The 12698-nt window shown below is 34.7% G+C and overlaps 2 protein-coding genes across 3 annotated transcripts; one reads left to right on the plus strand and one right to left on the minus strand.

Moving 5' to 3' along the window:
* Positions 1-512: 512 nt before the first annotated feature.
* Positions 513-7246, minus strand: LOC115633632 (helicase ARIP4). The gene is made up of 8 exons (XM_030531070.1): positions 7012-7246; positions 3787-6033; positions 3097-3710; positions 2785-2983; positions 2122-2689; positions 1771-1894; positions 1455-1691; positions 513-1365 (listed from the first exon to the last, which is right to left on the minus strand). Exons 2-8 carry the CDS (start codon positions 6024-6026, stop codon positions 704-706), a joined length of 4644 nt encoding a protein of 1547 aa, XP_030386930.1. The 5' UTR covers positions 6027-6033; positions 7012-7246; the 3' UTR covers positions 513-703.
* Positions 7247-7960: 714 nt separating this feature from the next.
* Positions 7961-12328, plus strand: LOC115622491 (catenin delta-2). Of its 2 annotated transcripts, none has more exons than XM_030516438.1 (4): positions 7961-8076; positions 9329-10171; positions 10477-11033; positions 11098-12328. In XM_030516438.1, the coding sequence occupies exons 2-4, from the start codon at positions 9348-9350 to the stop codon at positions 12033-12035; spliced, it is 2319 nt and encodes a 772-aa protein (XP_030372298.1). In that variant the 5' UTR covers positions 7961-8076; positions 9329-9347; the 3' UTR covers positions 12036-12328. The 2 variants fall into 2 exon arrangements, with proteins under 2 accessions (XP_030372298.1, XP_030372306.1); XM_030516446.1 differs by lacking the exon at positions 7961-8076 and adding an exon at positions 8317-8395.
* The last annotated feature ends 370 nt before the right edge of the window (positions 12329-12698 follow it).

A 12698-nucleotide genomic window follows, 5' to 3' on the forward strand; every position in this document is an offset into this window, starting at 1 on the left:
AAAATTGCAGAGCTATTTTCGGCATATCAATTACCTACCATTACCTGTGTATCATTTGATTGAATCGTGATTAGAGATTTAATTTATACCTCCAGTCTATTAAGCTTTGATATTATCATTGAGAAATGAATCTTCAACAGATATCTCAAGATTTTCTTTTAAAGTGTTAGGTGTTTCTTTTTGGAATCCCTTTCTTCGTTATACATGCATATTAACGCAGGCGATGCATCGAAGAATTTGAGCCTTGATCAAACAAAGCTATTTAAAAAACCAGAATAAGCAGTTTGAGATCCGTATTAAGTTTTTAGCTACAACTGATATATTTTTGGATTCGATTTTAGATTTTGTCTCATACTTCGTAGGTTTATTAATCAGATAAAATCAGATCAGCGCTCCTCAGTAGAAAGCACGTTTGTGTGTATGTGAATTATTGAGAGCTTTCATCTATTCACGGATTAGTATAAATTTCATTATGTTGGCACCCTTCATAATGTAAAACAGTATATAAATAATTGTAATTTTAGACATCTTCTTTATTAAATACCATTCTCATTCTTTATAGAAATAGGCTAAGTCTTAACTTAATTTATTGTATGTAGGACACTCTTAGATATAATGTTTTTGAATGTTATTGTTCATAATAAAAAGAATACCATGCATATATTGATCTAAAATAAATAATTGCCAACTAATTTTACTTTTGTTACGGAGGAGACCACTCATTTATTTGGTAACTATTCCCTAGATATGAGTGCTGTCGAAAAGATTCATTTGTTGGGGGTGAATTTACAACTGGAGTCCAATGCGGTCTTGGAAAAGGATGTGAATTTACATACGCTGAAGACCCACTGCCGTATGCGGCCGATGAATGAATGTTTGAATGGTACGGAGCATAATTAAAAGGACTATATGGAGCATACTCATTAAGATGATAGTTCGTTGTTGTGGGCTTATTCTTATTGTCGTAATAGTCGTAATATTGAGGGGGAAATGTGTGTTGAATATCCCTATGAAAGTAGGTATTCTCACTAACTTTTTGTTCAGAAACGCCTGGCTGAGTAATTGGTACACTAGATTGTACATTAATAGAATTATTAAAACCTTCACTAGCTGAAGACATTTGTGATTGGTGCTTATATGGTTGCTGTGATTGTGAGTAGTCTAATTCTCGTTGCATCTGGTGTTGCGGTTGAGGCCGGCACTCGGAGGTCTGTGGTTGATTAAGACTTTGCTGGTGTTCCATCTCATTATGGTGCTCCTGAGTCCTAGTTTCTGTAAAGGCAGGAGTCGGTGCGATAACCTGATTAACTTCTTCATTTGTTTTACTGTCCCTTTTTTCCCCGTTACATTTATCTTTTGAATTGTCTGGAAAAATGTGAAAAAAGGTTAGGCATGTTCATAAATATGTAATTAAATGATATGCGTATTAATATCAATTACAATTAAGATAGTACCTAGTTCTGACGACTTCTGTTTGGGTGTGTCATTATCGCAGTCAGATGTAATATCTATAACATCCCCTTTGCTGTTTTTGTCGCAGTCGGTAGGTTTTGTTGTAGTCCTTATAGCAATAATCTTTCCGCTATCTAATTGCATATATATGCCTTTTGATGACTTAAGCACCATCACTCGTTGTCCAGCCTTAAGGATTATATTCGCCTTTTCGGATGAATTTGTTGGTATAACGACATCTACAAAGGAAAGATAAAATGCGTTTTTCATCTGAGATCGACATGTATCTATTTATTAGATTCTAAAAGCTGCACTTACCAAGGGGTAACGTCATCTCTTGAGCGGTCATTCCCTGTCGTTGCCACACTTCAGCGGGAATCCATCGGGTCGAGCGGCCTCCGGAAGCAGCATTGTTTGTTTTCTTTGTAGGCATTGGTCTTATCTGCAAAATATAAAAAATAAGGTTAATATAATATTCAATAGAAAACGTAATTCAGAGTGATGAAATCATCATGCAATTTCACAGGGATTATCAAAATTATTTTAATTTTGTAGCTAAATTTGAGTATAGGTCAGCTTTTGAAATAACTTATAATTATGAATTCAATACTTGCGCAGTGATTAAATTGGATAAATTCACTAGTTTTTGTATCTTATTTGAATACTTACTGATGCTACTGGACGAGTTATAACAGTTCCGTCATTGTTTACAACTTTATAATGCATTTTTCCAGGCGTGTATGCCAATTTTTGATTTACGCTGGCCTTCTTTTCCATTTCATAGCTCCGATGAGCTTGTCTTTTTTCAGCTTGCGATAATTTTCTATCTTTTCGATCGACCAATAAACTTTCATGGAAAAATGGATCTTTCGTAATGAATTCTTTGTGTCGAGCAATTATTGTATTTATTATAACATCCGAATGATTTTTTGCTGACGGTTTCGAATCCTCTTCCACTTCATCTGCATTCATGGGAGATGAGGTATTTAAGGTGATGTTTTGTTTCTCTGGAATTATGGCAGTTTCTTTGCTTTTCTCGACCACCGTTTCATCGTCCGAGTCATAGTCGTGACATAAATTTGTAATATCTTTAATCGACAGATGGGCTTCGGGATTACATTCGTCTACAATTCTGTCTGACATTCCTTGTTTTTTAATTTGTCTGTCATATATTTTCTTCTCTAAGCACTTATCCATTACAATTCTGTATACATAACATTGTTTTCTTTGCCCATATCTAAAATTGTCAAATGTAAAGGTTTAATTATAAAAATCGCGAATATATATCATTTTAATATTTATTTATAATAATAAATTATATCTATCACATACCTATATATTCTATATACAGCTTGTGTATCATGACAAGGATTCCAGCTTGCATCAAAAATTATTACTCGATTCGCTCCTGTCAAATTAATACCCAAAGAGCCCGCTCTGGTAGATATTAAAAATAATTTAATATTTGTATTTGCATTGAATTCGTTGACCAGCCTTTCTCTTTCTTGGGATGAAGTGGAACCATCCAAACCTTAAAATATAAGCAAAACTTAAGTTTATGAAAATATAATCTAAGGTACAAAATAATACTACTTTTTACCAAATGAAAAATAATCACTTAGAATAAATCTGGTTTTTACTTACGGAAATATGAAATGTTTCGTGTCCAAAAGCTGTTGGTTCCTGGAACATAGCTTGTTTTTAGAAATCCTTCTATCAAATTCAAAGTTAAAAGACTTTGACTGAACAACAGTATACGATCGCCCATATATATGCTTTCTTTCAAAATGCAAAAACAAATTTCCATTTTCGGAGAATTTGATATTTGTCCGGGAATGTAATCTTTCATTAAATCCACGGCCCAGGAACATGAGAATTCATCATTTCTCCTTGTCTTCAGCACCTGCCTATTAATTTCGGAGCCTATACCGCTGGAACCCTTAGTAGTTGGCGAATTACCGTCTAGAAATTGGTTTTTGCTAACGTCAACATATTTCTGTTGGAGTGTAGGGTTCGACTGTATGGTTGTTTCAACAGTTTTGATTTCGTTTGTGTCCAAGTCTACTATTTCGGAAGAGCCGGTAAGGTTCTCAAAATCTTTTGCTATATTAGAATCGGTCTGCTTTATCAAGACTTCAACACAACTGGGCTTAGAAGGTATAGTTGCATCCAGCCAATAGTTTCCCTTTGCATAGGAATTGAAAGTATTTAAATGATTCAGCTGATCTTCCTTTTCCACATAGAGATTAGCAGATGTCCTAATTAGAAGGTGTTAAAACAATTGTACATATATTAAATGTTATAAAAATAATAAGTATAATAAGTTATACCAACCTTTTATTGGAGGTTTCAGATAAATCTGAAGATGGACATACATTCAACAGTTCTCCATTCTCTTCTGTTGTTGGTGGGTTATCCAACTTAGGAGGATTTATAGGAGCGGCACAAGCTGCATTATTAGTTTCTATCTTCGGTGAAATAGTTGGATTGTTTAGGGGCAGATTAGTATCCACTGCTGAGATTGAACTGGTCTTTGGAGGATCTTCATCAATTTCTAAATCTAAATCAGTCTCACACTTTTTTAGAAAGTTGTATAATACATCTGGATGATTCCAAATTTTGCAACAAACTGCAAATGCTTTTAAGGGATTTGGAAATGCCTTTTTTCTGACAACGTCAGTCATAAACGTGTCATAAAGCTTTCGTTGGAATGGCGTCATTCGTACAAGTATAACATACTCCAATTTCTCTGGCAAAGTGCTTTGCAAAACGATATGGGAACGCCGCTGTACAAATCCGAGCAACAAAGAATGCAGCACGTGAGCTCTATATCGCATTAATTTTATATCATCGGGAGTGGAATCAACACACTGACCATTTTGTATCGGTCTTTCAAACATATTGCAAAATTCCGTTCGTGTGCCCAGATAATTTGGCCGAACAAAGTCTACCATACACCAATACTCCAGTAAGTTGTTTTGTAAAGGATATCCAGTTAACACAATTCGGCGGCGCGTACGTATCTGCTTCAGGGCCAAAGATATGCCCGCATGAGAGTTCTTAATACGATGCCCTTCATCACAGATAACCAGATCTGGCCCAGGCTTTACAAGGGCATCACAAACCACATTCATAAGATCTCTGTGGGAGTCCATTCCGTCGGAGCCATAAATGGATTTTCCCTTTCTTTTACGGGTAGTAACTAACTTTAAAGCTAATAAACGAAACAACTCGTAGCCGATCAGAAGTACTCCTCCATTTTGTGCCCAACTCAGAATGACTTTAGATCGGGCAGTAAGAGTTTTCTGTTGATCATTTAGAACATAAATGTCGAAGTTACGTGTACGAACGTTTTTATCATCGGATTGACGGGGAATCCACATGTTGAATTCACTCAACCAATTTTGCAACGTATTAATGGGCATTACACATAGTACTGTTTTTGCAGGTGTGTGTCTTAAAAATATATCACAGAAAGAAACAACTTGTAGCGTTTTTCCTAGACCCATGGAGTGGGCAAGTATGCATCCAAAGCCGCTTGATTTTTTGAATCTTCTCAAAGACTCAATTATGTTATCATATAAGAATCTTACGCCACCGATTTGATGCGGTTTTATTACTTTAGCTATCTGTGGAGCCAAATATAAAGTTTCTTCACCTTCGGGGTGTGCAATATTAACTACTACGCGACCATACTCGTCTGGTATATTATAAGCATCTTTCACATGCATACCACTATTCGTAGCATCTTCAGGTTCATTGTTGTCTTCCTCCTCCTCTTCTTCTGACAACAATATACAATCGTCATCGGAGCTGTCTTCAATAGTTACAACTTCACTTGCTGGTCCGCCGCTAATAGCTTCTTTGTTTAATTCACTGTCAATGCCACAACTAAAACTACTGTTTGTTTCATCACATGTTACTGATGTTGAGTCTTCCTCTGGTATGCCAATCGGCGTATCATTTAGATGATTTGGCAAAGAATCACTTTCCAATGGTTCCGTATCATCTAATTGCAAGATTCGGAAAAACTGTTTGTTAACGACTTGTTTTTGAATTTCACGCAATGATTTTTGTTGCCCCGCTACCCGAGCTAAACGTTCAGATTCTTCCCTTTGAGCAGCAATAGTTGTGGTATCCAAATTTTTTTCGTTCATTACATCGCGGATATTTTTACGCAAATGAAGATTTTTCTTATCCTCATTGTTTGGTACAACACCTTTTTTTAATGTTGGATTTTCGTCCATTAAGGAATTTTTGCGCTTCTTCCCATACGTTGGCGGTGTCGGATTTGTTGCCAAATCATTATTGTGCTGGGGAGGTGGTCCATTTAATCCAATTAAGGTTTCAGATGAATTCTCCAAATTAAATGTTGGATTAGTGCTCGTTTCCAATGTAGAGCTTGAAGTTTCATTAGAAAGTATGTCATTAGAGCTTTTTCCGGGTACTCTATCTAAGACATTGCCTTGTGGATTGTATTGAAGAAATTCATTCGGGCATGCATCTGACTTGTACAACTTTTGACACTCACTTAAAGTTGACATGCGAAGGAATGACTGCGTTTGATCATCCATTTTTAGTCTGCAAAAATAATTGTAGTGTTAGATTTATTTCTTTGTTAAGTTATTGTTTGTTGTTGCCGATTTCGTACCTTAGCCGAAATAAACTTCAGCATTTTATGTCAAATAAAGATGTACATTGTATATGTGATCGTCAAATCTGCGCCATGATCAGAGCAGTTTTTCGTTAAGTTTTTTAAATATTTGTTTAAAATGTTTGTATTTCAGTCGATATACATATTCGTACATTTTAGCTTTTTATGCCAAATTCATTTGAGATGTAATTTGGACGTAAGAATTCGAATAGTAGCCAATGATATTTTGGCTTAAAGTGGAAGGGTGAGTCGATTATTTTTGGTTTTTTGTGTACTTGGTTCAGATAGAAATTAATGAACAAGCAAGTGCATTGTCCTTCATTCACCTCGCTATTAAAATATCATTTTTTTAAACCTGTAGTCAAATTATTATTTGTGATTTGCCATTAATTAAAATAGTTACTCTGATGTATGTATCTAAGTACTTATGTATATAGATTCATATATTACAAGTCCACACAAATGAAGTACATAAGTATATACGTACATATGTACATACATACAAATGTAAATGCATTTGCATCTTAACACCTATGTGAAGGCTTTTTACATGGCTTATGTATGTACATATATAAACAAATTATGTTGCACATACATGTGTTCTATTTTATATATATTTTTGATAATGCCAGCATTACATTATTCTTATGTACATATGTATGTCTATGCATATCTAGTGTACACACAATATAAGATGATATGTAACAGCGTTGCTTTTTAATGAGGCAATTTTATATTCCTCCAACATATGTATGTACATACATACGTGTTTTGGGTACATAAGCCCACAAACAAAATTACTTATGTACATACATAAGTACGTATATACATACATACATATGTATTATGTACCAAACACTTACTATATTTACACGCAAGATACACACTAATACACAATTTATTACCTCTTTGATTTATCACGACTTCAAGCACAATTCCATCAGTTCGATAGAGAGATATGTTATTTAACGACTATTTTCAACTTATACACAGCCGGCAAATCATATTCCCATCCACATCTGTAGCAATACTTTGTAAAACTGCAGAGAAACTCATAAAGTTCTGACTGACTTGAGCAACATGGAAATCGCTGTTAAAATACAATTCGATTGCACTCAACCGAGCTAGGCATGATTTAACAAACTTAAATTTTTTCGGTTCTATTTGTTTTAAGTCATATTCAGTTATTTTATTATTTCTCACAAACACAAAATATGTATGTATGTACAATTCTTTTGCATACTTTAATATTTAAAAGTTGTTCCTACGGTCAGTCGGCATTATGTGTGTATATCAGAGCCCTGAACGATTCATATTATCAAGGAGGTGCTACACGTTACGATGTGAACAAAATGTTAGGAAAGTTATCGAATTGATGTGGCACACAATTCCTACATAGACAAGAATTAACATTATAGTTAAGAGTTGACAAACATATTCCTTAACAAATATGTTTGTATTGTTATTATAACAGATTGTTCAGATGCCTAAAAATCTAATAAATAGGATATTTATTTATTTTTTTGATATTTGTTTGATATTATTATTATCGCCATTTTTAAGGAACTATTCATTCCTTGTAATATTTTATACATAAAAATCATATAGGAGACTAGAGTAAATGTTGCCTTTATGCTGCATAAGAATGCACTTATGAGAACACACATAAAAGGTCGGGCTCGGTTGATAACCCTTCAATTGCAAGACACTGTTATCGCTTTAATACAACAGGGTGGGGGCGACCAGAAACACATTTATGACTTAGATCATGAACGTACCGAACTAGTTCATATTGGACCGACACAACCACGACTCTAATTAGTATAAAAAAGAAAACAATGCAAAACCTGTTCTCTTTAATTTCTTATATATATAAAAGAATTTACGGTGTCTCTGTGCTGTAATTTATTTATTATACCCATCTCTAAAACCAAATGATTATATGCGTGTGTTTTATTTTACATTTAAAGGTACGTAAAGTTGTAAAAGCACCGTACCCAACTTCGTAATTGCATATGTATGTAAAAATGTATCCGCCTGTATATTTCGATAAATAGTAAGGAAAATAAAAAAGTAATCAAATGATCGCGATTATGTGCCTAAATTAATATAAAATGTTTTAAGTATACTTTATAAATTTGTATGTAATACATATTACATCTGTGAGCGTACTACATGTATGTATGTATGTACATTGTGTGAAAAATCGATATTTGTTTTGTTGTTTTTGGACTGCGCAAAATCTCTTTTATTTGGATTACGACGCCCAGTTTTATTTGTATGTACATGGTATGTATGTATGTACTTATTTAGATATGGTCGTGTATGCATCAATGCTAAAAAATTTGCGTTGACAATGAGTTAAACACATCGTATGAATGTGTGTATGTATCTACGTATGAATGTACATATGTATGTACGTACACGCACATTAATTTGATTTTTTAAAAATTTGGCTAACTTCCTAAAAGATTGTTACAGTTTGTTGTTGAATTTTTATTACTACTTTTTATGAAAGGACGAAAGGTAGGAAATTCGAAACAGTCTTATTCCGCCTTAGAAATACATACATACATACGTATATTTTTTTTAAGGGAAAATATTGGAAGAAGGTGGTTTACTTCGCCGTATATTAGGCTATGTTTTGAAATCAACCAATTATAACTATTTCTAATGGAATCTAATCGTTCCAATGTTGACAAAAATTACTACATTTAGACAATACAATCTCACATTCATTTAAAATTGCCTCATATCCATGAAGATTCAAATCTTCATAAGGCTGTGAACTGGGCCGAATGTGAAAGCAATTTCCCTCATCGAGACGAAGTTGTTGTACAAGTATTGTTTAAAAGAACAATTTAATTTGTACTATTTATTTTTGATCGTCAGAAACTATTTGGCAATGTTACTTATTTAAAAAAAAAAAGTGTGGTAGCTGAAAAATAATAACTAATAGATAAATGTAGTATAAAAAAAAAACTTTTTAAACAGCTATTTTACTTAATCAATATTGCTTTTCAAAGAACAAGATTCTGATTCACGTATGAACATAAAAAATATGTGTGTGCGAAAAATGTTCGTATTCTATGTTTTTAAATTTTAAATAACAAAATAATATTTTACTTAATTCACTATATCATCGATTTTTGTTGGTTGTAAAATTGATGTATAATTCCTCTTCATTAAAATTATGTCGTGTTAATTGTCTTATATTTTAAGATCGCAAACAAATTGTAATATGAATCCCTCTCAAAATGTAAATATGGAGCCAGCGCTGGTGCCGGATGCTGGGCAACTTCAAACTCAATATACTGCATTTCAAAACTATGAGCAATATACCACCGGGTATCCGAATGCGCCTATTTACATCACAAAGCCACAAGGCATTGGAGCCATACAACGTGTTGGCCCTCATTGTTCGGTTATTGGATCTCAAACTCAAATTGAAACCACTTCCCAGGATATAAGTTTACCCGGTATTGAAAATCACACGATGGCTCCAGCAGTGAGATATATACAAGCTGCCCAATTTGATGAAGTACCAGATTATGGTATATCTGGATTGCCGTCATGCGCTGTAGAGCCTCATTATACGGATGAATCAATTGTTCCGTACGGGTATACAACAGAAGCTAGTTATGGATTGCCAAGTGTGAGTGGAAATATGAAGCCATATGCTGCGAGGCCGTTCGACGACAACCTAAACGGGTCGGAGGTTGCCGGTGATGCTCATTGCATGCCGTTCGATGGGCAAGGCGATTTTAAATTGCCCCAATTTCCCATTAACTCATTAAGCGCTGTGCCTTCAAGAATCGGTGAAAAAGACGAATTTATTGGAGGATCTGACAGTGATATTTGTTCAACAATGAGGTGGCGAGATCCAAATCTGTCGGAAGTTATAAGCTTTCTTAGCAATCCAAACAATGCTATAAAAGCAAATGCTGCGGCATATCTACAGCATTTGTGTTATATGGATGATCCAAATAAACAACGTACTAGAACATTAGGAGGAATTCCACCCCTTATCCGTTTGCTATCATATGATGCTCCAGAAATTCATAAGTAAGTGATTTCAAAAATATGTACGTTTTGAAAACTTCATGACATGATGATGAAATATTTCAGTCCAAGAATTACTGCTTAAATTATTGAATAATTTGTTACAGATACTGTGGTCTGATTTTCCGTAATATACTTAATGAATTGCAACCTCTATTTATTATATCAACATACCTAAACCTTCAGTTGAATATGCGGAAATACCTCCAATTTGTTTTTTACAAAATTGGAAATATTTCGTCATGAACATTTTTTTTATATCAATCTTTAATATAAACTTATATTAAAGCAACTTTTTGTTTTCATAGAAATGCGTGTGGAGCTTTGCGTAATTTATCCTACGGCAGGCAGAATGACGAAAATAAACGGGCAATTAAAAATGCAGGTGGGATAACAGCATTAGTTAATCTGCTTTGTCGGTCTCAGGAATCAGAAGTGAAGGAGTTAGTTACTGGAGTTTTGTGGAATATGTCCTCTTGTGAAGACATAAAACGTTCAATTATCGATGAAGCTCTATCTGCAATAGTTTGTAACATTATAAAGCCACATTCCGGTTGGGATCCTGCCTGCTGTGGGGAGACATGTTTCTCGACCGTTTTCCGAAACGCTTCCGGCGTATTGCGTAACGTCAGCTCAGCTGGAGAACACGCGCGAGGATGTTTACGCAACTGCGAACATTTAGTTGAATGCTTGCTTTACGTAGTAAGAACCGCTATTGAGAAAAACAATATCGGTAACAAGACGGTAGAGAACTGCGTTTGCGTACTTCGAAATTTATCGTACAGATGCCAAGAAGTTGAAGATCCAAATTACGATAAGCAGCCTTTCATAGCTCAAGAAAGAGTTATACCGTCATCTTCAAAAGGTGAAGAATATTTTGCGCATTACATTTTGATTTCAGAAATTGTAATTACGCTTTTTAATTTCAGGTGAAAATTTGGGTTGTTTTGGCACAAGTAAAAAGAAGAAGGAATTAGCTCAAAATGAGGTTCAACAGGACTACATTTTTTCTACTGAGTATTCTAAAAGTTTAAGAACAAATCATCAGTCAAACAAGGGATATGAGCAATTATGGCAGCCTGAAGTGGTTCAGTATTATTTGTCTTTATTGCAGAGTTGCTCCAATCCCGAAACCCTAGAAGCCGCTGCAGGAGCAATTCAAAATTTGTCGGCTTGCTATTGGCAGCCCAGCATTGATATTCGCGCAACAGTACGTAAAGAGAAAGGCCTACCTATTCTAGTAGAGCTTTTGCGGATGGAAGTGGATCGCGTCGTATGCGCTGTTGCTACAGCATTGCGTAATCTCGCTATTGACCAGCGAAATAAGGAGCTGATTGGCAAATATGCCATGCGGGATTTAGTCCAAAAACTACCTTCGGGCAACGTACAACATGATCAAAATACATCTGACGACACCATCACGGCCGTATTGGCAACCATAAACGAAGTCATTAAGAAAAACCCCGAGTTCTCTCGGTCGCTTTTGGATGCTGGAGGTGTAGACCGTCTTATGAATATTACTAAGCGAAAGGAAAAATATACCACTTGTGTAATTAAATTTGCCAGTCAGGTTTTGTACACAATGTGGCAGCATCACGAGCTCCGTGATGTGTACAAGAAAAATGGATGGAAGGAGCAAGACTTCGTAAATAAAAACTTTACAGCGCACAACACCCCACCAAGCTCTCCAAATAATGCAAACAATACCCTTAATAGACCAATGGCGTCTCAAGGTCGGACTCGATATGAAGATAGAACAATTCAGCGCGTTCCAAATGCCTCATATAGGAATAAGGATTCAACTGGAGCCGTAATGTCTAACAACGAGTCTGCAATTCTGTCAGAAATGGTGCGGAAACAATTATAAGGTGTAAATTTCATACATTTTTTGGTTTGTTAATAATTTTATTAGGAGTAGGTACACATAAAGTATTTAATTATCATATATGTATTACTCAGCAAGTTCTATAGACACTTACAATTCAGCGTTTATTATTATTTTCAAAAAGCTAAGATTTTTACAGCATTGATTAGAAGTAACTTGAAATCAGATCGATTAAATGGTTTGTGTAAGCATCAAACTATTCATTTCCAACGTAGTGTCGCTTTTATGCGACTACGAGTATATTACATAATAAATTAAGAAAAATATGACATTAATTTGTTGTGTTATTTCGGATAATACCATTAGACAAAATTTATTGACTCTCTTAATTGGATACAAATGAGAAATAAAAGAAAACATTCGAATGACCGCTACCAATGATAACTCTGCCGTTTGTTATATTATGGGAATGTTGAGATCCCCGAAATTGTTTAGTAAATACAATAACACAAAATTAGTATTAAATTATAATCCAGTGCCAAAGAAGAAGATCTTCATCGTTGTTAAATAACAAAAACAGCGTTCCAGCTGCAACAAATATGATGCAATCCGACTTTTAACTTCGCAACATTATACGGTTTTAAACCGAATTATTTCTATTGCACCTATATGGCAATCCGATTTGATGAAATATTGGCCGAAAGT

Source organism: Scaptodrosophila lebanonensis, unplaced genomic scaffold (assembly GCF_003285725.1).
Source record: "Scaptodrosophila lebanonensis strain 11010-0011.00,11010-0021.00 unplaced genomic scaffold, SlebRS2 tig00000001-arrow-pilon, whole genome shotgun sequence".
Taxonomy (NCBI): Eukaryota; Metazoa; Arthropoda; class Insecta; order Diptera; family Drosophilidae; genus Scaptodrosophila; species Scaptodrosophila lebanonensis.